Here is a 26,266-nt window from a genome sequence, read left to right on the forward strand (position 1 = left end):
TACATACTCATCACACATCATCATACAATCCAGCATTTGGAGGACAAGGGAGTGAAACATAACTGGAGAATGGTTATTAACAGACATGATACAAGTTTCAATTTTCTGTTAATAGCCACCAAATCACAGCCCTATGTGGGTCATATCCTGATTTAAATCACACCTAGGTCCCTGCAGCTGCCACTAGTTACTACTTGCTGACCCCAATGCTAGCAGAGAATCAAGAATAATGGATCTCAACTCTTTCCCTCCTTTCTCTCCATTTCATATTCTTCTCTCACCTGAGAATTCATTACATTGGAAAAAGAAACAGCAACAGAACATTGTCTTCTAAGGCATATATGACTTCTTCCTCTACAGTCATCAAAAGGGTACAAAAGAGTTTCCTAGTATGCAGCATGTAGCAGTTTATTTTTCAACATCAGTTTGCATTTAAAGTCTTTTCTCACCTGTGAAGGTGTCCAATAAGGTACTGAAGAGTGTTATAGTTTGGTACAGGCAGTTGTTTCAGGAGATCTTTAATTTTAATGATGATCCTATTCAGTTCAATACAAATTGACTGTCTTTTCTTTGATTTGGGGCTAGCTTGTTTAGCGTCCAATTCCTCATTAACATTCTGGCTTTCTTTTGCAAGTCCAATGAACTCATTGTAAAGCCGAAACAAAATCAAGGGTTCCGGAAGCTGAAGAAATAAGAACATTTCAGAAACATACTCAAGCCTGAATTTTAACTTCTTTGTTTCCTTCAACTTTGTCTGGTCTAGCAACTTTTCTTAGATGATGACATTGTTTAATCCTTGTTCATTAGCTCAAACCACAATTTATCAAATCCAATCTCAGATAACAAAACCACTCCTCCCTAAACCTTTGTCTGGAAATCTTTCGCTAGCCCTTTCCTGTAATAGCTTCAAGACTAAGCATTTATCAATACAGGTACAGATTTCAAGAAAGTGATTGCTATGAGGGAAGGTGTTAACACTGCATATGCACAAATACCATGATAATAGAGCAGTTATTTATTTTTCCAGTCTTTAATAGTATATTACACATGCTATCAAATTTTTCCATATTCCATTTTTTTAGATTGGATTTTAGGCCATGTAACATTTGTTTTTAATTGTGATTTAAGCATTCTCTCAGTATGAAAGTTAATAATAATAATAAAAAAAAGACAAAAACCTCAAACCTGACCTGGCTATTTGCATTGCCCCAGCTTAGATAAAAGCAAAAACTAGGAAGACTAGATAAAACTCAAAATAATTAGTTTTAATAATTAATCCCAAATAGGGTTTAACTCAGGATTCTGTCTAAAAGTGTCTTAACTGCATGTTTCTAGCACTGTTCCTGCATTTAAAATGAGCAGGCTTACCTAAAAACCACAACAACAGATCAGCTACAAAGGAAGTAATAAGACCAGAAGAAAACATTATTTGACTTTTTAATTATGAACCCTATTCAAAATACAGCACAATGCCTCAAACTGGTACCCCAGTATGATGTATATAATATGCTACCTTTTTACTTGAATAAGTAGGCAGAGTACATCTTTGTAATTTTTCAAAAGTACTTAACTTAATAGTGATGATCATAGGATTGGAATGCTCATCTCTGACAGCCAGTGTAAGGAAGAGGACAGGACAACGCAGCTAAGGATTATTCCTTTCAGGGTTAACAAGTTTTCAGAGTGACTCAGTATTTTCACTGGGCAACATCCCAGCCTCATCTTTTCAGATACATACTGAAACTGTTTTGGAAAACTCAGTCATGAAGCTTTTAAAGCTCCGTTTTGAAAGAAAAAGATGGATAATCCCTCCATAATGAACACATCATCATGACCATTGTAAGCGTTTCATGAAATTTTTGTTAGCATATATTAACAGCCATATATTGGCATCTGTCTGTGCGAGGAGGCGAGAATATGGGAATGTTTTAAACTTCACATAAAACAGGCAAATTCAGTAACCCGAAAGGTTTTAGAAATTAAAGCTTCACTGTAAGTTGATAAACAAAAGCTTGTTCTGTGTATGGTACTAATATTTAAAGAGACATTATGCCCATGTGGAATACAGATTGTAATACCAGCAGTCAGCAAGCTCACAGCTTTCCCTGCCCCTGTCACAGGCTCCATATGAAAATGAAGAAGCCTACTGCAAATATACAAGGCACTCAGTCTTCTGCTGCAGGATTGCTGAAAAGGATTTTTTTCCCCTCTTATACTGATACTACACTACTTTGCTTTTCCATCTGACCGCTCAAGTACATACCTGGCGGAGATACAGCTTGAGAACATTGCTGATATCATGTGCATAGAGTTCTGAGAGCTCGACCAAATCCTTTCCATTTTCAAAAGCTTGACAAAGCTTTTCAACTCTTGATTTGGCTCCATTCACACGATAGATGCCCTGAAATTAAAAGACCAGCACAACTCTTTTTTAATTTGAAAGGCAAGTGTAAAACACAGATGATACCAACAGTACAGCATTAACATCTTAAGATTTTTTTTTTTTTTTAAAGGTTGTTCATACTTAAGTTTTATAAACAAACTTGATCATACCTTGACATTCAGCGCTCTGCTTTCAATTTCTGATGTACACTTTTTGATGATGAAAGGAATACCATCGGGAACATTTTTAGCAGCTTGGGCAAATTCCACTCCAAACAAGTGAAGCCTTCCATGAAGTTTTTTGTGCCCACATTGAATAGCTAAAGTCTCTAAACATTTTTTATGGCATGCAAGTGAACACTACAGGGGAGAAAAAAAAAAAAAGCACATGGTTTGATACAATCTGACACCATAAGAAATATCTCTGCTGTTTGTCACCCCATATGTGAGCAAAAGGAAAGATTTATTAGTCTGTTGTGCTTGTGCTTTGAGTTCATGATGATTCTACAAGCCACAAAGTCTGTATTTTTTATACAGAAAAATAATGCAAGTTTCCAAAACTCCTGACTTTACATAAATCCCAAGCAGCAATTTAAACTACTTTTTAACTTACCTCCTCGCATTCAGCTCCATGAAATACCACTAAGCTGTCACATTCTCTGCATTTAGATGGAGCTCTCAGCTTCCGTAGTTTGTGTGTTTGTGCTGCTTTGGACATATTAGCGTTTCTGAAAGGTCCTGGAGAATTTGCAGTTTCAGATGTCAGATCATTTAAACCTGGAGAGAATTTCTCTGTTACAGTCATTCGAATATCTACTATTGGGATAGGGTATTTATTCTGATTTTTCAGAACTGTGCTGCAGAACACAGAATTCTGGAAGTAATAGCAACTATCAAAGTAAGCAAAAACATTTCAATCACAAGGAAGCAAAACAATGTTACAGTTTACATAACAGACACATTACTTATCAAATAGTCTTACATAAAAGCGGAATCAAACAATCAGTTTTGCATTTTTAAGTATTTCAGTTTTCTCCTGTATAATGGCATGTGAAAATATTAGGACATTTAATTCCAACTGCCCTGCAGTTCAGGCAACTATTCATGAAAGTTTCATTCTATGTATTTCAAAATCCTGTACTAAAGGATGAAAGATGACATTATGGTTTGGCCTGTAGTGTTTCTGAAATACTTCAAAAAATACTTTGCAGCGGGGAAGACTTAACACACCCTCACAGCAGAAACCATATAAAATAAAAAAGAATCACCGATTCTCAGTCTCCTATGATAACATCAACATATTTTCTAGAGGATTCTGAAACAGAATAGCAACTGGTACTTTTTGTGACCATTTTTTTTTTCCAAGCAATTTACTTAAAATGCTATCAACAAAACTGTGAACCAAAATCCTCTTTTTACAGATAAAAACTTAACACAGTTAATTGCCCAGAAAGCTTCTTAAAAGCTTAAGTATTGATTAAAGATACCACTCCAAGTGAAAGTTTGCATTCATTAACATGCTGCCATGCTTTAAATCTGGATCTAAATTAGTATTGTTAACCACAGGCTCGTTCCTAGAAGGCAAAGTATACATTTAGGAAATAAGGACTAACTGAAGAATTTCCTAAAGGCTTTACTGAGCAAGTGCCACAAATATTTCAGAACTAGTTTGTAAGTACTGCAGACATCCCATAGAACTATTTCTGATAATCCAGTTATTCAGGTTTCAGTACCTGTGGCAACATTGTCTTTACACAGTCAAAATTCATTTGAAAGTTAGAAATGGTCTGGTCAAAACATTACCAAGCTTGCTTATCTAAATTGAAAAGGGTAAAATCTCAGTTATTACCCTAAACATTTCGATCCACTTTTTTCCAATTTGCCCATTACCAACTCTCCATATCTGTGCATTTCACTTCAAAGTTTAGAAGTGATCTTACATACTTCAGTGCCATGTAGCTAATTTTAAATGCAAATGTCTGGAGGGAATGGCTGGCGGATCATTTATGTTTACCTCAGGAGGGTGAAGACACTAGAAATGTTCAAAGGCTGCCCATATAGTTAATCTAAATGTATGAAGACAATTTTGCACCACTTCATTAAAGTGACCTGAACATTATTCTTCAGCTCTCAACCTCAAGGGGATGCACACGGTATTGAAAAACAATGCTGTTCGTAATCACAGCCTTGTTAATGTACTTTCCTTAAGCACATTAAGAGGAAAAGCCACACTCTACAACAAAAAGCATCTTCTGGGGACTTCAGGTATGAAAACAACATTACCACAGTCTGAAGGAGATGGTGGCTCTCTTTCATCAAGATCATCTGCAGATGACATTGTACCAGTGGAAGGTGTTCGGGGAAGTCGTCTTTTAAAATCCCCTAGCAGATGAGAAAAATTTTCAGGAAGCTGTAAAGCATCAGTTCCACCCAACTGCTCATTTTCATTATAGGCTCTGTCCCACACTTGCTAAACTAACAGCGATATCTTCATTAATGTAAAACAGTTCAAAGAAAAGACTTCAAATTAGTATAGCGGTGAGTGTAGCTGTACCTGGGCTAGCAGATGGAGAATCCATGGATCGCGACTCGCTGCTTCCCCCTGCACTTTCAGAATCACTGCACATTCCTCCACTCTGGTTACCAACAGACCATGACCTGAACGGTGGTGGCCCTCGCATTGCTTTTGAAAAGAAAATCCGCAAATTCCAAATGTCAAGGACAAAATTACATTATTTTCTTTTTATTTAAAGACTAACTATGATTATATTAAAAATAGAAAAATATGGAAAAGTTACATGAACATGCAATACAGTGAAAAAACCCACAGCATATATTCCTGTAAAAGCTTCAGGATCTGAGAAAGTGAATTTCAGAAACTTGACACTTGTGCTTTTGCAAAAGACCTGAAATCAAGGCAGTATTTGCAAAAACAATGGATCTTAAATTGCTGAAGTTAATTGAAATAGTTTAGTACAGAGCTTGACAGTACTTGTGTTTGAATTGCATCTCGCCTTTCTTGTCAAAGAATCTAGGTATACATACAGGCAGTTTTCCATTTGTCATTACACTCAAGTACATAACTGTTTTTATAGGCTTCAAACTTTAAAATACATTTTTTAACCCTTTCAGTGCTACATTTCTGGCAAGGAGACATCAAGAACCTGTTTTTTTCTGGTATTTTTATTTAGAGACCGAACTCCAGATGAAATACAGAACAACTACCTTGGATATCTGTGCTGCTGGAAGATCTCTTCTCTCCAATCTTTTGTGAACGGTGGTAAATTGGGCTTCCCACATCATCTAACGTCTGAGCAGGAAAATCTCCTGAACACTGAGATAAGTTACCATGTGATGTATGGACACTGTTGGTTGATTGCTTATTAAAAACCCTGCAGAAAGAAGAAAGTAAGTTGAAAAGTGAATAAGATAGAATTAAATGAAAAGCAATGCATTTTTTTTATCCCTGGGCACTAAAAATGCTTCAGTGGGTTGCTGTTCATGAACATACATATTTGACATGTAATTATTAAAGCCCAAATTTAAAAAAAAGGTGGCCATTTATTTTTAATTAAATATGTGCCATTTCCCAGTGTTTCCTCCCCACTTGTAAATCAGTTTTTCCACATCTCTGCAAGGTATTATGACCATTATTTTGCAGACTTTGAAAAAACAGCAAATCTGTTCATCTACATTTCAGAATAATTCAGAGGCTATTGCATCCTACTTTTATGCTTTCCTCCAAAGGATTCTCTGCCCAGCCATCAGGACCATTCACCTATAAACATATAGGTGTTAAAATGTGCTTTTTTTAAAAGCACAGAAAATATGTTGAAGCTGCCAGAGAGCTTAGAGTCAGTCCATTGTGAAAATCTGCTCTCAAGATAAGGACAGAAAACTGTTAACAGTAATTAATGTAAAATGCTGAAGCACCCTGTGGACAAAATGGCCCGCTAGCCAAGTTTAGTGGTCAGGAAGCTGTTCCTTAATCAGTTCTACCCTATCCAGCTGAAGAAAATAAAGACTTAAAAACATTAAAATTTGCATTTCTCCAAGCTACTGTCCCTTAAATAAATGCAAAACTAAACAATAAAAATGATCACTTCAAGTACATGAAGAATCACAAGGCCATGTCAAAGAAAACAAAAGGTAGGGAGAGAAGAGGAGAAAAAAACACGCTCCTATAAATCTTAAGCAATAAATAGCTGGGAAAGCACACAAAGAGTTTGAAATTTCATGCTCATCAGTTTCTCAGGGAGCTGCATAGTTAAATCGCTCTAAGTCAAAGTTTGCGAGTACAGCCTAAATCAGTCTTAAAAGGCAGGAAATTTACAGACAAGAACTAAGAATCTCAGCTTTAACTTTGAATTTCCTGGCTTTTGTTGCTAGAAGTCTGACTCAAGCCTTAGTTTTTTTTGTATTTAGTTTCCTTTTGAAAGACGATGACGACACTTTCCTGTAGAACTGTGAAACACACAGATTGGAATGGATATTCTGGTGCTTTAGTGCCAAGATGAATATTTTACAACAAGTTAAAGGTAGAAAAGCATTTGGCATACTGACTCTAGGAGTTGTCTTTTTGTCTTGTAATCTTTACTTCTACATTAGCTATATCTTTAAGAGATTAACAGTAAAAACTACCATTTCACACAGGTTGGAAAAAAATATAATTAAATTATAACACAGGGACATGTGGACTCTAAACTTTTTTTAGTCACATAGCATGAGACAGAAATCAAGCAACACTTCCCAGCAAAAAGTTGCCAAACGTAAACAATATGAAAGAAGGTACGGTAGCAGCAAGGGCTGCAGAAGATGAAAACTACCTCCTCAGACTTTCTAAATTGACTACCAAATACTACTGCCACACCACACTACAGAGTTCAAAATTTACATTTTTCATGTTAACCAGTATCTGCATTAAAATAGTAACAAGTCAATTCTCGCACATTGTCAATGTTTTAGCAAGTCTTATTACACAAAATGACATTCTGCTTCGGAATTTAAAGTCAGGTTTTAATATCAACATTATATATAATCTGCCAAAAGATGAGTCAAAGAAATAGAGAATGGTAAAGCATGGTGAAACACCAGGATTCATTTAATTCCTCCAAAAATGTTGGTTTACTGTTAAACATGTGTGCCTAGCATTTAATTCTAAACCAAGCAAGTGCCACCTGTAGTTTGTGACTTACCCATCAACCTGTGAACTCCGGGTTTCAAAAGAACCTGATTCCATAGGAACACCTTCCTTTGGCAAACTTTTCACAAACTCTGAATACTGCTGACCAGGCTCATAGAGTTTGGCACTCTCACAGAGGGACTGGCAGTTAACTGGAAGAGATACAACCTGAGCGTGCTGCAGCTGGAACAGGTTAACTGTTGCCTGGTGGGAGAAGAAAAATGTTGGTATTTGTAGATCATTTACTAAATGTTTCACTTGCACTTTGCTAAACCCAACAGAAAATTATTTAAATAAGACTAGAAAAATTCTAGAAAATAGTAACATTTGTAGGGATGGACTTTGTGCAAGATTCCCGGAAGTCTGCAAAAAACTTCATCTGTAGTATGGATACTAGTATTCCTCTTCTCTCTGGGTTATTGAATCCTCCAGGTAGCAAAGGCAATTCCAATGGCTTTCCACTTTGGGTTGATCAAGATAAACAGCGAGAGTTTTTGCTACCAAGAAGGCATTGTTCATGCTCTGCAGGGAATTTTAGTCACCACTACAATGATGAAGTAGTTGGAGTTCCAAACCCAGATGAGCTACATATCACCTTGAGACAAGAAATGGACAAAACTTCTTGTCCCAACAGAACAGATGAACTGAACGCTTTCTTTGTGAAATTACATAAAACTTCTAAAATATTTTATCACAAGGCAGAGACCAGGGAAGGGGATGCTACATGGCTGCTTCTTCAGCTTTGGGGTTGCAAAGTAGTTTTCAGTTGAGATATATTTGAACTGACAAGTTTGTCTTAAGCTTTCTACTGGTCTTACGGGTTGGTTTTTGGGTTGCCTGGGGAGAGGGGTGTGTGTTTGGGTTTTTTTTTTTTTCCTTCCCCGCCCCAGCATTAAATTCGCCATGTCATATCTAAAAAAGTACACATCTATTGGCATAATGCGCTCTTAAAGCTTTTTTAAAAGCTGTATGTAGATATACTGGTTTTGACAATCCTTTGCTTATATACATACATTAATACATTAAGTTAGTTGCAATGGATCCTGTAGTAATTGAGACTGTCATCAAGATTAGCAGGCTCCATGCTGCAGTGTGTTAATGTCTGTTCTGTGCTTGAGCCAAACATCTTCGCTAATGCACTAATGAAAATAATGGGAATGGGAGCTGTACTCTTAAGCAATGGAGTAACACTACTGCCATCAATATTCTTAGAGAGATTTTACAAGAATTGTGTAGTCAGGGTTCTTGCAAGGGGACAGTTCATATAAAAAACTCAAAAAGACATTCAAGACAAATAACACCCTCCCTCTTCTTTTTTAAACTCCCAACAGAAAGAGAACACCACACACATATTAAACGTTTTCCTTCTTTTTCTATTTTATCCTATTCTTCCTCTGTCCTTAAAAACTTTTCTACGTTAAGCAGTTAACACTATAGATAGGCCTTTCTCTTAGTCTTAACAATATTTATATATCTGTGCCAAACATATTTTAAACAGCACGCTTACAGCTTTAAGAGTAAGGTCACACTGGTAAATAAGCTCCCGAAGCTGTGTTAAGACATCACTTTTAAAGCTTTCCAAATAATTTCTTTTTTCTTCAACCTCTGCCATGCTTGCTTTATAGTGTTCATTGGCCTCTTCAGCCTAGAGAAAACACAAGTATAAAGGATTGATGGACTACAGGCCTCGATACTAGAAGAAAAAAGAGAAAAGCCACACAAGATGTTTGTAATTGGAGATTCCCATTTCGGATAAAAGCCCAAAAGAGCATAGCATGATCAAAATTAAGAATTATGAACAGAACACTTGCTGAAATGCTCCCATTGGGAAAGCTTGAGTGAAACCAGTGTAGGCTTAACTTTAAAAGCAAGGAACAAAAACTCTTACTTTTTGAAGAGCTTCCTCTTCTAGCCTTCTTTTTTTTTCCAGTTGCTTGCTGAAATCTTTCACAAAGCTTCCACTTGAGCTAAGATATTCCTCCTCAGCACGTGCAGTGCAGGATTTTGCCTTTTCATACTCATCTTGACGCTGTGTATATAGCAACTTCGCTTTTCTTAGAGCAGCTTCCAGCTCTTGCTGCCGAATGCAACAAAAGAAAAAAGCAAAAGCATTAATGATTTTCCAGTGATGTAATGTGATGTTTAAAGAGGCTGTTACACATGGGTCTGTGTGCTGCAGTTCAAAGTACTTAGTCATAGAAAGATAACCTCTTACAAGCACAAGTATGTCATGAAATTGACAGTTACATACTACATCCAATAAGCCCTATAGATTCTACATGTGAATTTAAGTGCATAACCGCCTAGTTTGAAAGTATCATCCTTTTGGAGAATTTCAGATCGAACACTGTTAGATATGAAAGAAATACCAACCATTTTTTTCTGTTCGCGCTGCCAAAGCTCCTTGATATCTTTCCTTTGTCTATCCAATTCATTTTTCCTTCCGAGAAGAGGCTAGATAGGAAAACATTAACAGAGTACATAAAAGGCTTATAGGCTGCAAGTTTGTTCTTTTGAATAATCTGTGCTGCTACAAGAATGTTTTTAAAAACCTAAACAATATCTTGTTCTTTTTCTTTAAGCTTACCTGCACAAATTTGTTAGACTGGAGAGCAGCAGCTGTTTGTTGCCAAAGTTGATTGTTCTCAATATCATTTTGAAAAGCATTAATGAATATTGATTGGAACGGCATATAATCCTAAAATTACACACAACAAAACATTAATGTTCTAGGTAAGGTAGAGGTATGCTAACATTCTAAATGTCTTGATAATTGAACTAGATTTTCAATTAAATTTAGTAATGTATTTATATGTGTGTGGAAGTCAGAGTTAGGTATGAATGTAGAAAATTACTAATTTCTGAGCTATGTTTCATTTTACTAGGAAAACACTCTGAAAGAGAGGTCTACAAGTCCAAATCACAAAGCATTAGACAGAAAAATATTAGATATTAGACAGAAAAAAGCATATTGTGAAAACTATAAGGCTATTCTGCATTTTCAACAAAAATAAATTTATATATCCAAATTTCCACAGGAGATGAAAAGACATAAAATACAGCAGATCTTTTAACCAGTGATTTACAGTATAAATCAATTCTGTATCAACTTAAAAATCCATTCTTCAACATCCCCAGAGTTTCTTTTTTGGGCAAGGCATCCAATACATATCTAAGACTTTAAAATAAAGCACCTAAGATGTACTCACCTGGTGTCCAACAACAGCTTTAGCAGTTTCAGCCATTTTTGCTAAGTTTTTAGCACACTCCACTTCTGTTAAAAAAATTCACAGTTACTGTTTACACTAACAGTTGTACCACATGCTAAATGCTTTTTACATTCTTCCTCTAACAAATAGGCTACAGAAGGGACCACCTTCACTTTGTTACAGGCCTTTAATTATAGGAAATGCGCGATACTTCTGTCCATTTCAGCGGAACAGCTACTAATTTAGAAATCACATTATTGACAGTCTGCAGCACAGAGGCCTGACAACAGATTTAATTTCACCACGACAAAGCTGATTAAATGCCAGAAAGAGCCACTCACCCAAGCTAAGCTTTTTTTCTACCCATGCGACTACATCCTTGGTATATTTTGACCATGCTTTAGCATAGGACAGAGCCGATTCAATTCCACTGTCATTTCTTAGGAGCATGCTATCAACCTCCTCTGCTCGAAGATGTCCTGAAAATAAAGCATCGAACACAAAGAAGTGAATTTTAGACATGACCACACACTGAGAGCAAAGCCAGTATTAGCCAACTATGAATGCTTAAGCAGCTCTGATCTTGAGTTGGTCTTTAATGCTAGTTGACTCTAAACAGGACTGACAGAGGTTTTAGAACAAATTAAAGGGTCATAGTATTTTATCTGGAGTAGTCATACGGTGAACATAACTTTCTTAAAGACAGTGACCCAACAAAACTCCAATCATGATGACATACAGAATGCTTCAGGCCTTGGTTCTTTTTCCCCTTGACAAGCAACCCAGGTTGGTTATTCACAAAAGCATAAAACCTCTGCAATAGCAAATTTTTTACAGTGAAGTTTTAATGGCAGCATAGGTGTAAAAAAGTGACCAAGCAACTGATTAATAACATTTTAGAGGATGAAAACACAGATACAGAATGGTGTTTATTAATATTAAATGAACGACCTACCTTGAATATCATCCCTTTCATGCAGTGAACCCCCAGACTCCACAGAAAGATTCTCAAAAGACTGGTATACAAGAAACAAAACATTAAGTTAGCAAAGAAAAGCTCTCACTGGAACAGACAGGCTAATAAAATAAATGGCATCATTTGCCCCTTTGTTTTTTTGCAGATAAAGCAACAAACTACTGTAACTCCCTCATGTAAGGCACAATATCTTCTAAGCTCCCATAACTGTTCATTGAGACATAATAAATAGCAAGGAATCATTATATACCTTTAAATAAACAATCTTGAAAGGCTGTGATGAAAGAGTTAATTGTTTAATGAATCAGGTTGATATTTAAGTGACCTCCAACTTTTCTTAGATCCTCACCTATCTTTTAAAAAGCATTTCATACCAACCTAATCTTATAGACATATAACAGACACCACTCTACAAGCCATTAGAATCTTGTATTTCTTCCTCAAGGTAATAAAGTTATGATTTCTCCTAAATTACTTGCAAGTGTGCACTGTAGGCACAACAGCTGACTAGTAACACTTGCTAATGAAGCCCTGACAATCAGTACAACCTGACAGAATTTAATCCAATAATAAAAGGATTTTAGCCATGATTTCATCCCTATCTTTGTCCTCATGCTGCATTTTGCTACCCCTTTAATTGTGCAAGTTGAACTATTTGTAGGACTATGCTGTAAACCAGGCTGCTGAACAAATTTAAATGAACAAAAAGTTTACCTAGTAACCACCCCTCTTTTTAAAACAAACAAACAACAAACCAAAACCGAACACAACCCTACATCATTTTAAATGAGTAAACTACTCTTGAAAACTCAGAAGCAGAGAGCAGGCAGAAGACAAAGGCCAAGCAATCGCTGCAAAGTGGCCTGAAGCTTTACAAGAACAGCTTGTTTCCATTTTAGACTTTGGTGCTGTTTTATTTTCAGACTTAAAGCTAAAATGGAGCACAATAACAATGATGCAAGTAGTTCTTGTTTGGTTGGTTGGTTTTTTAAATGTAAATGGAAACCGATCATAAATCACACAAAAATCCCTCAGCAATCCCTGTTTACTTCACAGCAAAAGCAGCTTTTCCATATAGCAAAACATGCAAGGTATTAATCATCAATTACATTGAACGGAATCAAACTACAGTCTAAAGAACAGCTCCATTCCTAAGAAAGTGGAACACTAGTACAATTGCTGTCTAATAAAAGAGAGTTTCAGTAAAATGGAAGGGCTTTTTCAGACCAGGTGGGAAATCCATCAAAATCTGTCTATCCACCGAACGGTAAAAAAAAGAAAAAAATCTGAATTTAGAGATGGATCAATATTCAGTTGCACAGAAAGCCTGAACATTCCTAGGTTTAGTTCTGATTTGGGTATAAAGTATTACTGTCTTCAAGTAGATTTTAAAGTGGCATACAGTTGCTAGGGAAGAACAAATAATAATAAGAAAAAACCCCATACTTAATATAAACTCAGTAGGCACTTAGAAGTTTTGGCCCTAAAAAATTATTTCCCATTCTATAAGACCTAAATCATTTCAGTCCTGAGAACTGTTCACTCCTTTCCAGTAATTCAGGCACACAGTCTAGTTAGGGCAGCTAATCAATGCTCGTTCATCCATCCACCTTCACCCCATTGCAAATATGTAATACTATGTTTTAAAAGCAAGCACATGGACAACTACTTTTACTTATGTCCTACAACTTATTACCAGAACTTGACCCATACAGCTTGCCCCCTCAAGCATCCAATGACTCATCTCAGTGAGCCTAGCAAAAATAAAACAAACAAACAAAAAGCCTGACTTCTAGATAGATTTCACTTCTCAACTTTAACCAGTCTCTTCTGCCTTTTTTTCCCCATCACCCAAGAACTTTCACCCTGACAGATGCAAATCTCTGCACGCATTTTGAAAATTTTATCCTTCTTCTTTATTATGCTCTCAGATCTACATAGCATTGAATAGCATTCAAATAGCTTGTTGAGTAATGAAAGGTCAGACATGCCTGTCTCGTCTCTTCCAATGTATTCTAAAGCTCTCCTGTTTTTAATTAAGAAATATCTTTGCTTCCACCTTGTACTTCTGGTTGTACCACAAGGGCTAAAATGAGAACAATTACATTTCCTAAGAGGGGGTATACATATCATTTAGCTTAAGCTTCCAAGTGGAATGCCTGAACTAAAGAATGTAGACTCCCCTGCAGTCAAGAGAAGCAAAATCAGTTGTGTCCCCCCACTACCTTAGAGCAATCCTCAACAGCTTAGTTAGGGAGGTCCCTAACTTAACATGCAATTAAAGTCTCTCTCCTTAATTAACTCTCAAAGCATTTACATGTTAAATTCTACCAAAATATTATGCTCTAATCTTTTTTAAGATACAGCTAGCTGCTATGTTCAACCACTCAATGTATACATCTACAGGAATAAAAAGTTAATACAGCTACTTAAACATTTTGCATTTAACTCCTCCTAACACTCAACTCCTAGTTGGCCTCCAAATTGCTCTCTGAATTGCAAATCAAAGCGAAAAGCTTCATCTATTAAATGTGTATTCATTTGCCTGAATGAAAATGCACTTAAATTGAAGACATATTTCCAAGAAATTGAACCATATAATCCCACCTGCTCCAAAATTTCTAATTGTTCCCTTCCACATTAGGAAAAGCAAGTGGCACTACAAAAAAGGGCTTTTAAATATAAGCTGGTGACTTTTGGAGCATCTATTATAGAATTCCTTCTTCATTTTGCTGTATTCTGATTTCCCCTTGGTCTTTGCCCCACCCCCATGTTCAGAAGAGCGGTCTTTCAGCCAAGCATTCACTTCATAATACAATATGTGGGACCATCTTGCTCCACAGGAACATATTTTTGCATTGCAGAGCCATTACAAGATTAAAATGTTGACAAATTCAGCACCTTCCTTCTGCTGGTGAACCCACTAGCTGAAATAGTACTCGTTCAAAACACCTCATTTAAGTTGCATGAAATGCTGGCTTCTATGCTATTTTATTTCATACTTTTTATCAGCAGCCTAATCCTCTGATTCTAAGTCTGCTGGAACGAGTTTTCCAAGTAGTCTCCTTCCCCTCCATGTTGTTTGTGAAGATGAGTTTTGTAGCAGCTACAAGAAGTAGAACTTCTGTGATCATTCATCTTTCTCACATGTGTTATCAAACATAGTGAAAATATAAAAAGATTACTTCTCAGCTGTAGCTGCACAGCATTGCTATGATCAAGCCTGTGTGAAGGAATGCTAAGCCTTAAGTACATTCCAACGAAGCCTTTAAAAAACCCCACAATCTAAAATGTTTAATCTTGCTACAACTTAGCTTGTCATACACACCAATTACCAACTGCATTTTCCTTGCACGTAACTTTTAGTTTAACTTGATTTACTTGAAAGTCTGCTTCTAGATACAAAAAATTCAGAACAGAATTTGGTACTGAGCATTTTTTAATCTCACCTTCAAAGTGTTTGAAAGGGAGTTTAAAACGCTAATGTTTTTCTTTGACTACCTATAAGTTGACAGTGCTATTTCAGTTCTCTTAGTGAATTGTTGTTGAAACAGCTACAGCACAAACTGGGCTCTGGAAGAAGAAAATGTTACTTTGTAATGAGTATTAGTGTTTAAAAGCCAAAAAGAGGTCATTAAACCTTTAGCTTCTAGGTCTAACAGGTCTATTCTAACTACTCCAGCAGGAAAATCATTCAAGTGTCTTAAGTATTTAGTTCTTTTCACTTAACCGATTTAAAAATCCCAAATACAAATGCAGCAGGTTATCATTTACACATTTGAGCACTAGTCCCTTTGAGTCATCACTGGCATTTAGAACTGAGCATACATTCAAGTATCCAAAACCTTGAATGCATTTTTTTCATGGGTTTAATCTTGTTTTAACACTCAGAAGACTCCAAGTGTCCCAGCCCCATAACGCACATAGTTTCAGGGGACATGAAAATCTCCTTTAAGAGAGATCATTCCACACTCCAAGAGAACGCGTTTAGCATACCCGACTTCTCCGAGATACAGGAAGTCCCAATGACGAGCCATTGTCTACATCTCCCATAAGGAAGTCTGAAACACTGCCAGAAAAACAAAGAATTGTGTTACTTCATTACTTTACCTCACCAAGCAATTTCAGATCACTGAGAACAAAAATTCAGACAGTGTTTCTAATATCCTTTAAAAATTCTGCAAACAGTTTTTAGAAGTAGTCTTATATTCCCTGCAATTTCATACCATCGTTTTCTCCTTGTTAAGAAAAAAACCAAACCAAAACAAAAACCCAAACAAAGCAGTAAAATTGTTCTGGATGAGGTTAATTTAAATTAGTTTATCAGCTGATATTTGTCCAAAAGAAAACTAAAGTTTTTGTTGTTGCTTAGTCTTAATTTGATTCAGCTCAACCGAGCTCTTTAAAAACTCCTTCTGGATTCCAACTTACACGTTTCCAAAGGTGAATGCCAATGTTTCAATGGAAGAAAATATTTCACTGAAGAGTTCTCGCTTGTTTTCTTCGTTAACTTCTTTGAAGTTCACCGCTTAGGAAGAAAATGAAAACCCAAGGGTGAGAGGTGGGTTGAATCAAGCAAGTTTACTAGGCCTGTAGACAAATTTTATACACAGTCTCCTACAGAACACACAACATTATACTTTTCTGAACAATTGAAAAAACACAGCTTTAAAGAAGATTAGTAAGAAGTAAACACTAAAGGAAAGAAATTAACACAATCCAGATGCTTCCCACACTGAAATTGGATTACTCTTTCACTTCCTATACCTTCCCACTTAAGAAGCGGCTTTGTGTGGGAACATGATGGTAATGTGAGAGGAAGAGGAAAAACAGTCATTTACCAGCAAGCCTCAAATCACACAGCAGCAGCAACACCACAAAGCTGCTCACAAATTCAGTCAAATATTTGAAAAACTGTTTCTTTTCTGGGTAGAAACTTCAGAATTCAGAACAGGAGCAGTAATTTATGCGCCCCCCCCCCCCCCCCCCAAACTGTATGTGATCCTGGGTATGTATCCAGAACACAGGATTTCTGGCTTGAGTACTAACAGAAAGCTATCAAAAGGTAGTGTCCATTGCAAACCCCTTTAATTAATAGCTCCATAGTCTGGCAAAAGCCCCTCAGTTTTGCCTGTTAAAAGTGGGGAAGAAGCTCAGCATAACTATCGTTGTTACAAAATAGGAAAAGGAGCGTTCCTGGACAAACTAGATGGTTTAAACTGGTGATCAAGACAAGGCTTTACCCACTCAACACTGAGCCTTTAACATGCTTCCGTGACAAACTGGAATAATCAGTCAAGAATGATTCATCCAGAGTTTCTATTAACAACTAGTGGACAAGGGGGCAGAGGGACAAAGGAGAAGACAAAAAAAAGCACAACCATTTTTTTCTGTTTCCAATTTAACTCCTTAATCATTGGTGACTGGGGAATTTTTTGTAGAGAAGTCACATACACTCCTTTAAGCCAAAGCTGAGCCTTCTGGATGGAAATTTTCCCAATTTTATATTGCAAGAAGTGACAATTCCACATTAGTATTTATTTTTAAAAAGTTTATTTTTTTTTTTTAAGCAATGCAACATTCTTAATTATCTAGATGCCTAAGTTACACTTCGGCTCATCTGTTTCAGAGATACCACAATGACACACATACGGCTATTCACCCCATTCATCACCTCTTGCAAGACCTGTGACAATGTTAATTTACGTATCCTCCTTACATTTCAAGTACAAATATGGAAATAATGGACCTCAATGTCTTCTAGAAGTAGCAAAAATTAAATCATGTTAAAATGTTGCCTGTTCTATACACATTTTCGTAGCAAATTAAACGTAACAGACTTTTTAAGATTAAAGTATTCAAACTTCCTGCCAGGTGCCTAAACAAAGAAAGTACAGTAATCTGCTCCCCCATTAGGCTTCCTTTGTGAAAGGAAAAGTTTTTAACCTGTAAATTAACACAGCTGAATCCATTCCTTTTTACACAGCATGCCAACAGGCCTGATCGACGTTTTTATAACAACTATTTCTATACAAAGCTATTATGGAAAATAAGTATTCTTCTTGGGGGCTATTTTCACAATTACTTGCAGGTCTGGAAGAATGTGTTGTAATAAGCCTACAGAAAAAAAAATCGCCACATATTACAAAAATATTAACAGTCTCTGTTGCCACAGTTCACTGCTAACTTAAGGCTTCTCCTACCTCTTCATTCTTCTACACTTCGTAATTACATAAAAAACGTGCCTCTGGCACCTTTGTTTGAAATGAGACTCCATAAAGCTCAACAGATTTTTTTTTTTTTAACAACTTTGTAAATAGCAGTAGATGTCTTTATTTTTTTAAAATTCAGATTAGTTGAAAACCTCAGCTTTCCAGAGATAACACTGCTTATAAATCTAAACTTTGCATTCCAAATCATTAAGCAACAACAGTTACTACGAGATCTATTGATTACCAGCCACTAATGACCGGAAAATTATTTGAGTGCCGGCATGAAATGCAAACTGTTTCAAAATTAAAAGGAATCAACAAAAACTGTCTATACATTCAAAGCACTTACCACTGAAACATTTGTATATCCATTAGCTGCAGTGTCTTCAGAGAAAGAGCACTTCTTTCACTTTGCTAATGAGACATTAATATAGATAGCCTCTCCCTAAAGAAACGCTGTTTGTTTCACTCTGCCTTCCTGTTCCAGGAAGAGTTTTGTTAAGCTTTACACTTTATATACCAGAGAAATCCTTTCTTTTCAGGATCCATCACAAATGGAATAACCAATCTCAAATTTTTCAGAATTACCACTTCTCCCAAAAAAGTTCAGTCCAAGCTCTTAGAAACTCAGTGGAATACAAACAGCTTTCTTCTAGCTTACTACCACTGGAATGCTGATGTACTTAACATCAACTTTAAAGCATGCACGCTCTTTCCCCAGGACATCCTGACTGCACACAATAGCTACTGACAACAATGAACTATAGTAATCTTTCCATGTCTGGAAATGACAGCTAGCTATCTATAGTTCTACAGATTTCAAAGCAAGTATACAACTTAACAACACTTTTAAGCAAGACTTCAGATGGCACATAACGAACTTTAAAAAAAAAAATCACCTGATAGCAATACATTAAAATCCAGAATCCAGCACCTGAAATACAAGCCTAGCTTACATTAAAGTGGATCTGTATTTCCAAAGCTAGCAAAGCTGTGTTCAAACTGAGGTGGGTTTGGCAACCTCATCAAAATGCTGCAAGACACTGCAAAGTTTCAACTCTTAGGTCATGCCATCAAAAGCTGTCTGAATCAAGTACAGAACAGGCTGGGGAACCAGCAACAGCCATGGAAGCTTTGGAAGCCAGAATCCCAGAAGCTGAAGCGGCACCTGAGGACATTTGAACAATGCTTCTGAAACTACGAAGAAGAGGCTGTCAGCTGTCAAGACCAAAGTGCAACCAGGGCCTTTAGAAGTTGCTGCTTAAGACAGCTCACAGCGACCACAGCACAGCACACAAGCTTCTGTGATGCTCTTGTGTCCCCTTCCAGTCAAAGGGAGACAGCACAGCCCAGGAAACCCAGGGGACACAGCCACGCCAGAGCCTGCAGGAGTCTGCTTGCTTCCTCCTTCCCCCTCCCCATAGACACGTGCAGGACTGGCAGCAGCAAAGCTACCTTGCCAGCCGTCTGCAGAGCCTGGACAAGTCTAAACTACACCAATTTGCAGAATTTACTCTTTGCAGGTCAATTTTCTTATACCTAATAGACAGATACAGTAACACCATGATCTATTTTCTTACACGGAAATTCATCTTCAATCCATCCTTTACTAGGTGACTTTTAAGCAGTAAGCAACTGGCTGACTTGTTAGAACCGAATACCTCTGCAACCAGTTTTCTGTCCTTAAACTCCCAACAATGCTTTCAAGAACCTTTCGGAACTATTTCAAAAACAAAACCACCACCCAAGCAAACAAGAAAACCAACCAAGACCAAAAAACACTCCCTCTCCCAAAACGAAGACTTGTAATACTTCTTGTTATTACCTCTCATCTTAAAAAAATGTGTAAAAAATACAGGGGGAGGAACCTGAGTAAAGAGCAGCAGTATGCAGACTGGAAAGAGGTGGAAGAAGAGCATTCTCAGAATCTCATAGCTAGAGAAGACCAGCAGCCTGTCCAGGCCCCACTGTTCTACTTTTAGTTCTCTGTGCCATGTAATTTCACCAGCCTGTACTTACTACCAAGTTTGGCAGCCACCCCAGCTTTAGCTGGATGCCAACAAGACGAGTTTGAGGAACTGTTTCCTGCTCCCTCTGTAATAAATTTTGCTCTGAATTTACATCACTGATACACCAACAAAACTGAAATTACTTCACCTTGCTAGAGGTATTTAACTTTGATGCAGAACTCTCAGAAAAAAAATATACCGAAAAAGGGAATTTCTACAAGACAACTGAAATTTTCAGCTTCACCAGGAATCTGTGTGATTCTAGTGATTCAATTAAGTCAAAGGTGCAATTTAGAGAAAAAGAACAGTACAAACTTGAATTCAGCGTGGGATCAAGAGAACTATATACTCTGGGGCCATCAACTATTTAAAGACACTGAGTGGGAAAATAACAACTACGAGTATGATGGTGTGCCAGACTGGGAAGTGACTTCCAGAAACAGGAGTCTAAACAGGTTCCAGGCAGGACGCTTCAGTAAGTCTCAAGTCTTCCAGATCAAGTGAGGTGTCATTTAAAAGATACTCTTCACGAAGCATTCAAGTAAGCATGTATAAGTAGTAGAGTCCAAGCAAAGAGGCCTGGTGAACCATGTCACATCCAAGATACAACCAGAGAAATCAAGGTTCTTTCCCCCCACCTCTACATTCTCCTGCAACCTCAGTCTAAAATGGTAAAAGTCTGACATTATCTGTTCTGCCAAACATAATTTGCTGGAGCAAGATTAAGATAACATGCTATAGCTATTTTTTTGTTCAGTCTGTCCAAAAGGCAAAGCATTAGACATCCAAAGCAGAACTACAAGCACATTCATATCATTCCCACTGAAGGACCTGAGAAATGACTGAGAGGCTTGAAGGAGGGGCACAAGCACTCTAATTTCTGCTAGTATTCAAAATGTTCCCACTTGTGGTAATTTAAAGGGGGTGGTCTGTCTACACTGGACATCATGTTTAAATCACAGTTCAACTTGTCAAACTTAGGAGAATACTTCACAAGCTAGAGTCACTGCCAGTCACTGGTTCCAGAGTTACTGTAACTGATTTCATTAAGAGCAAAGGCAGTCATTTGTTAAAATAACCATTTTCCAAATAACCAAGTTCCAAATACAAACTAGATTTGAAACCCTGGCATTATGCAAAGATTCAAAAAGGTCTTTCTAGAACCTAAACCAGTTATGCTTCTATTTCTGAAGTGGGGGGAGCAGGGGGGATATCACGTGTAAATCCCAGCTTGTTTCTATTTCATTCTCTCCTAAATAAACATGAGAAATTTTCCATGCCAGGTTAATCTTCTTCCTAGTCATAAATCTGACTACAGATACAGAGTGCTTCCACATCTTTTTATAGTTCTGTCCTCCAATGACAAGAAACAGATGAGTCAGATTAACTTCTTTCATAATGTCCCATTAACACAGCCTGGGAAGACAGAAGAAAGAGGATACTGGTTCTGTCCTACCAGCTCCTCACATTCTTGAAGCTTCCTGTTTATTCAAAAGTTACATTACTTCTATTGAAATAACCACAGCTGAAAACCTGTGAACGCATGTGTTACCGGCAGGCCACTGTAAGCAAACCTGAGGTCTGATATGCTCACAATTCACCACAACATGCTGTATTTTTACTTCAGCCGCCTCAGTTCCAGCAGTCATACACTTTGGTTTGAATACAAACATGGAGCAGTATGATCTTCACACAAAAACCAGCTGTAAAACCAAACAGATGCTGAAGACAAACTGCCTTCACATTTACTGCAGGTTAAACTGGGGGGAGGTAGGCCATTTTCATACAGCAAAGGTTTTGCTGTTCTCAGAGTAGGACCAAAGTACCAGGCGGAAAGAGCTGAAGCCCTGTAACTCCTTGTTTCCATCTCCAGATACATGAGGAATACAATAAATGGCTGAGCAAACACCAATAGGTGTTACTAAAGTCTTCATACGAAAGTACTTGTTTGTATCAAAGGCTACAAATATTGAGGTAGGACTGCCCAAGACCACCACCTTTAGTGTGATCCAGAGCTCCCTTTCCTTGCAATTAACTTGGGAACTCTGCGAGGCGAGGTCACACAGCGCTGGACCACAGGAACAGCGATTCGCCACAGAGCGAGTTCGTGTTTGCTTTAGCCAAAGAACAACCAGAAAGTTTAGGCCAGCCTCTCTGTTCTAGGTCCAGAACGTATGCTGCTTATGAGACAGATGAATAACTCCATGAGAAATGAGTGAGAGTGCTATGAACAGCAATTGCACTTTTTATTTATTTATTCAAGCTGGAAGAACACATTTGTATCAGATCAGCACTGTGCACCATATCATCACTGTACTTTGGATCCTGTAGCAGGAGTCCTAAAGCTAGATTTTCAGTACTGTCAAACAATTGCCAATGAGAAAATTATTCACAGAGTAATGTAACCAAGAGCGGAAAAAAAATTCAGAACTTGAGCTCAGTTCCAGCTCAAGGACAAAGACCGCTACCATAACAAAATCAACTCCTTTCATGCTTTTTTTTCTTTGAGAGGTTTCTCATCATACAAGATCATATTTAAGATAGTTCAAGTGAGCTACGGCTGGACACAGACTTTTCAGATGTACCTGAAGTACAGTCTTACAGCTTGACCCATTTCAACACATTTGACAGAAAACTGGAAGGCATGACCGTACTGCTTTTGTTTCAAGTGGCATTCTTACAACAATGAAGACTAGAGTTACTTTCAAAATTGTGTAATTATACAATATGCACAGTGCTTTCCTAACAGTAGTTTTTCTTTCCATGTAGGAAATAATGCAATCCCTCCATGACTGTAGCTCCTCATAAACTCAGTATGTTAACAGTGAGTGAACTCTACAACACAAACATTAGTTTATTCCAAGTGCAAACATATAAATTATATGAACTAAAATCTGTTCAGGAGGGGAAAAGCTAAAAAGTATTAATGAATATCTGTATTGCCAAAAAAAGGCTTAGTACTAAAGTTATTTCTTCTGCTCACTATCAAGACAAATAAACGAATCCCAAAATAACTATTTAAAGAACAGCTACTCAAACCTGGCAGAAACAGATGCATGTAAGAAAATGTGTTAAACACCAATGTATCTGCCCAGGGTTCAGTGCTATTGAAACTGTATGATGGAACAGTGTGCACCAAGAAGAGAAAAAAAAAAAATATGTACGGCATCAAATTCAGAAGGCTACAAGTACTCTGGAGGAATGGATCATGTAATCCAACAAAGTGCTTAATTCTCCACTTCGGAAGTAGAGGGGTAGGAGGGAGAACACATAAATCTAGAACTGGAAAACTAGTTCAGCACTAGAACTACAGAAAGTGACCTTGGACTTATCACAAACATTAAATCGAACACAAAAGTTAACAAAAAGGTCAACATAATTATGGAATCAATCAACAGTGTTACCATGTGAGACAAGGAAAGTAATTCTACTGCTTTACTCTGTAACAGTAAACTTGGACAGTATAGACAGTGACCAATTTGGGGCATGGCATATCAAGAACAATACTGATAAACTATGTAGTCCAGAGAGGATAGGTATTATTGCAATAGCTTTTGGAAACATGATTTAGCAAAGGTGGATGTAATTTGATTTACTTGCATACATTAAGTCAGTTCTCCTCAACATTTCTTAAACTAAAGAGCAGTTGAACAATGTCCACTGAAATTAGGGGGGAGTGGAAGACACACAGTCATCTTATCATAGCATTTAAGCATGGAAACAGCTTGTCTAAGGTGGACGTAGAATTATGTTCAATAAACATTTACCCTGTTCTCATGTGTAAATATCCGATTACCATTGTACATGTGTACTTAACTCTTCCCGAGATCAATGAGACAAACAGCAGCCTCTCAGGGATACTCTCTGCATTTCTACTCTTATGTACAATTGTCTAAAGCAAGTTCAGAAGTTGCAGAGTTACAATCCTGTGATCATTTCAAATACCAGGGACAGATCTATAGGAAACTCTACATGTAACAGGAAGAAAATGCAAAGTGGGCTGCTCGTACCTGCCAAGATCAAACAAACTGGCAAAACTATAGATCAATAGGAAGAAACCATAAGAAGCTTGGAAGAATCCTAGATATAGGAATCAGGCAGCTAAACACATTAGCATTTTAACCGATATTCCTACTTTACTCAATCAGCAGTGTATGTTCAGACATACTAAGATAATTAGGAAACAAGGGGAAAAACCCTAGAACAAGGAGAAAAACTAAATTACATGTCTCTGAAGGAAGATGATCCACATGATTTAACACAGGCAAGAGGTGGAGATTTAACCCTACTCAAAGCATTCTCCACACCACATGGAAGAAACTGTACTGGTTCCACAGTAATATACTGGACTTATTCCAGAGTAGGGAGAGCTGCAGTCAAAGGCTACACAGCAAAGAAAGAGCTACGGTTTACGGGGCTGGAGCAATTGTGTGCTTCACCATTTGCATTTGTCTGACACGCAGAGAACTTCAGCAGCAAAGGCCAGCAATAGAAAGTATTAACGTATACATCTGCAAGGCTTTTTTTGTTGCTGTTGACACCTTTACCATGCTTATGATCCATCTGTGGAATTTATAACTAAGTATTAGGCCATTCAGATTTGGATTGCTTATTTGGTTACTTCTTCACTTGATATAAATACAACACCATCCCTACAAATTCAAGAATTAAGCAAAGATTTTTGGCAAATATTTAAGTGGATAAATGCAAAGTTTATTATTCTGTGATACACAGGTAAAGAAAAGCTCAAGATCAAAGGTTTGTGCTTTTGGAATTCGGTGTGGATTTGCAGCCAGCTTCCTATAAGAAGAATTTTATTACATCAACAGTAGAACAAGCTATTTAATATTACTTTTCACTTGAAGAAGGTATTTTTAAACAAGTGTTAAGGTATTACTCTTAGAAAAAACCAACCCTGTTTCTTCTGTATACATAGAATCTTATCTATAACTCCAAGCCAGAGTCAATCAAGTCATTAATTACAATTTTCCAAGAATATGAAAGGTAGTAATTCCTTACCTTTTACTTTTGCAATAACTGTTCCTACAGCACTAAGAATATCGACCGAGTTTAGAGTCTGATGTTTATTTATCACTGCTTTTAAAACACGTAGCAACTCCCCGAGGCGTTCGTGTACTACCTGATGCAGGCCATCTTGATTTTCTGAAAAAAGTAAAGAAGAAACTACATTAAAACAGTAATTAACATTGAATCACATTACAAACCACTTTGATGGCATTCAGCCGCACTGAAGTCTAGGCCATATGGAAGCTGCACCTGCTTAGAACAAAGTAATTGTTAAAAAACAATGCCAACAGTTTACTTGCAATGTTGTATGCTGTTTACATATAAACTCATTTCTCCCAAAAAGTCAAGCAAGTATACTAATAAAAAAAAAAAAAAAGAGACTCTACACCAATGCCCTAAGGTTTCTGAATTATACCATCTTCTTTTTCTCATGTCATTTAATCAACCACCATTTTGATAATTACATATATTAAAAAAAGAGTATCAACAAAAGCAGGTTTGGATTGCTCATTAGGCATTTCTTCACTTGATACAAATTCAACACCATTTCTGTTTATTCATAGAATTAAATAAAGATTTTTGCCAAACGTTGGCTAGCTTTTAACTCACACGTCAGTCAAATCTTAAGCATCTTTAGTATATAAGCAAAGGTCTGTCTTTAAGCACGTCAGTCCTCATAAAGAAGTTGAACATCTAGATTATTTTGTGGAATTAGGCCTAATCAGAAAAATTCTCAAAAAAGCATACATACAGGGCGATGGTTTTTACAGCATATACCTCTTGCTATATGCCCCTAAATCCTGCCCTGCTGCCTTATTTTAAAAAAAAAGTTCTTCTTGCATACATGGCACAGGATAAACCACAAGCTCTTCCGTTCTGTTACAGAAAAGGTGCTGGTGCACGGAATTAAGGTTTCACATGTGCTAGAGTGCTGCGTTGCAAGTTGTGGTAAAAAGCTTTCAAATTCAGAAAAGTCTAGCTTATGAAAAAGAAAAAGAGGATCTAATACAAGCTGACTCACTTCCCCACTGAGCAAAAAGGAATGGCAATTCTGTGTTGTCTGTGGCCATGATAACAAACAGGTCAATACAGACAATTACAGTACAGTGCAAACTGATCCAGTGTTACTCAGAGAACAGTTTCAAATCTGAGCCATTTTGTTCTGGCTACAAGACATTATATTTAGGCTAGAGGCACCTAAATTTTTCTGAGGAATCAAAGTACAAGATGACACATCAGTACAGTATATCACTACTGTCAGGTGGGTA

At 37.1% G+C, this 26,266-nt stretch overlaps 1 protein-coding gene across 4 annotated transcripts in view; it reads right to left on the reverse strand.

Annotated features, from left to right (window-relative positions):
• ARHGAP29 (Rho GTPase activating protein 29) overlaps window positions 1-26,266 on the reverse strand; it is a 54,083-nt gene that overhangs the window by 2,879 nt on the left and 24,938 nt on the right. For 2 of the 4 annotated variants that reach the window (XM_082313772.1, XM_082313769.1), the window contains exons 3-20: window positions 24,990-25,133; window positions 16,181-16,277; window positions 15,746-15,818; window positions 11,729-11,789; window positions 11,115-11,252; window positions 10,774-10,838; window positions 10,152-10,262; window positions 9,938-10,018; window positions 9,453-9,641; window positions 9,072-9,209; window positions 7,578-7,768; window positions 5,608-5,774; window positions 4,937-5,065; window positions 4,666-4,764; window positions 2,996-3,159; window positions 2,554-2,742; window positions 2,264-2,401; window positions 450-682 (exon numbers count right to left, since the gene is read on the reverse strand). In XM_082313772.1, coding sequence (XP_082169898.1) covers window positions 450-682; window positions 2,264-2,401; window positions 2,554-2,742; window positions 2,996-3,159; window positions 4,666-4,764; window positions 4,937-5,065; window positions 5,608-5,774; window positions 7,578-7,768; window positions 9,072-9,209; window positions 9,453-9,641; window positions 9,938-10,018; window positions 10,152-10,262; window positions 10,774-10,838; window positions 11,115-11,252; window positions 11,729-11,789; window positions 15,746-15,818; window positions 16,181-16,277; window positions 24,990-25,133 — 2,407 coding nt within the window. The remainder of the gene's footprint in view (window positions 1-449; window positions 683-2,263; window positions 2,402-2,553; window positions 2,743-2,995; window positions 3,160-4,665; window positions 4,765-4,936; window positions 5,066-5,607; window positions 5,775-7,577; window positions 7,769-9,071; window positions 9,210-9,452; window positions 9,642-9,937; window positions 10,019-10,151; window positions 10,263-10,773; window positions 10,839-11,114; window positions 11,253-11,728; window positions 11,790-15,745; window positions 15,819-16,180; window positions 16,278-24,989; window positions 25,134-26,266) is intronic. The other 2 variants (XM_082313770.1, XM_082313771.1) reach the window with 2 other exon arrangements.

This window comes from Platalea leucorodia, assembly GCF_965183815.1.
Source record: "Platalea leucorodia genome assembly, chromosome: 5".
In the NCBI taxonomy this organism is placed as follows: domain Eukaryota; kingdom Metazoa; phylum Chordata; class Aves; order Pelecaniformes; family Threskiornithidae; genus Platalea; species Platalea leucorodia.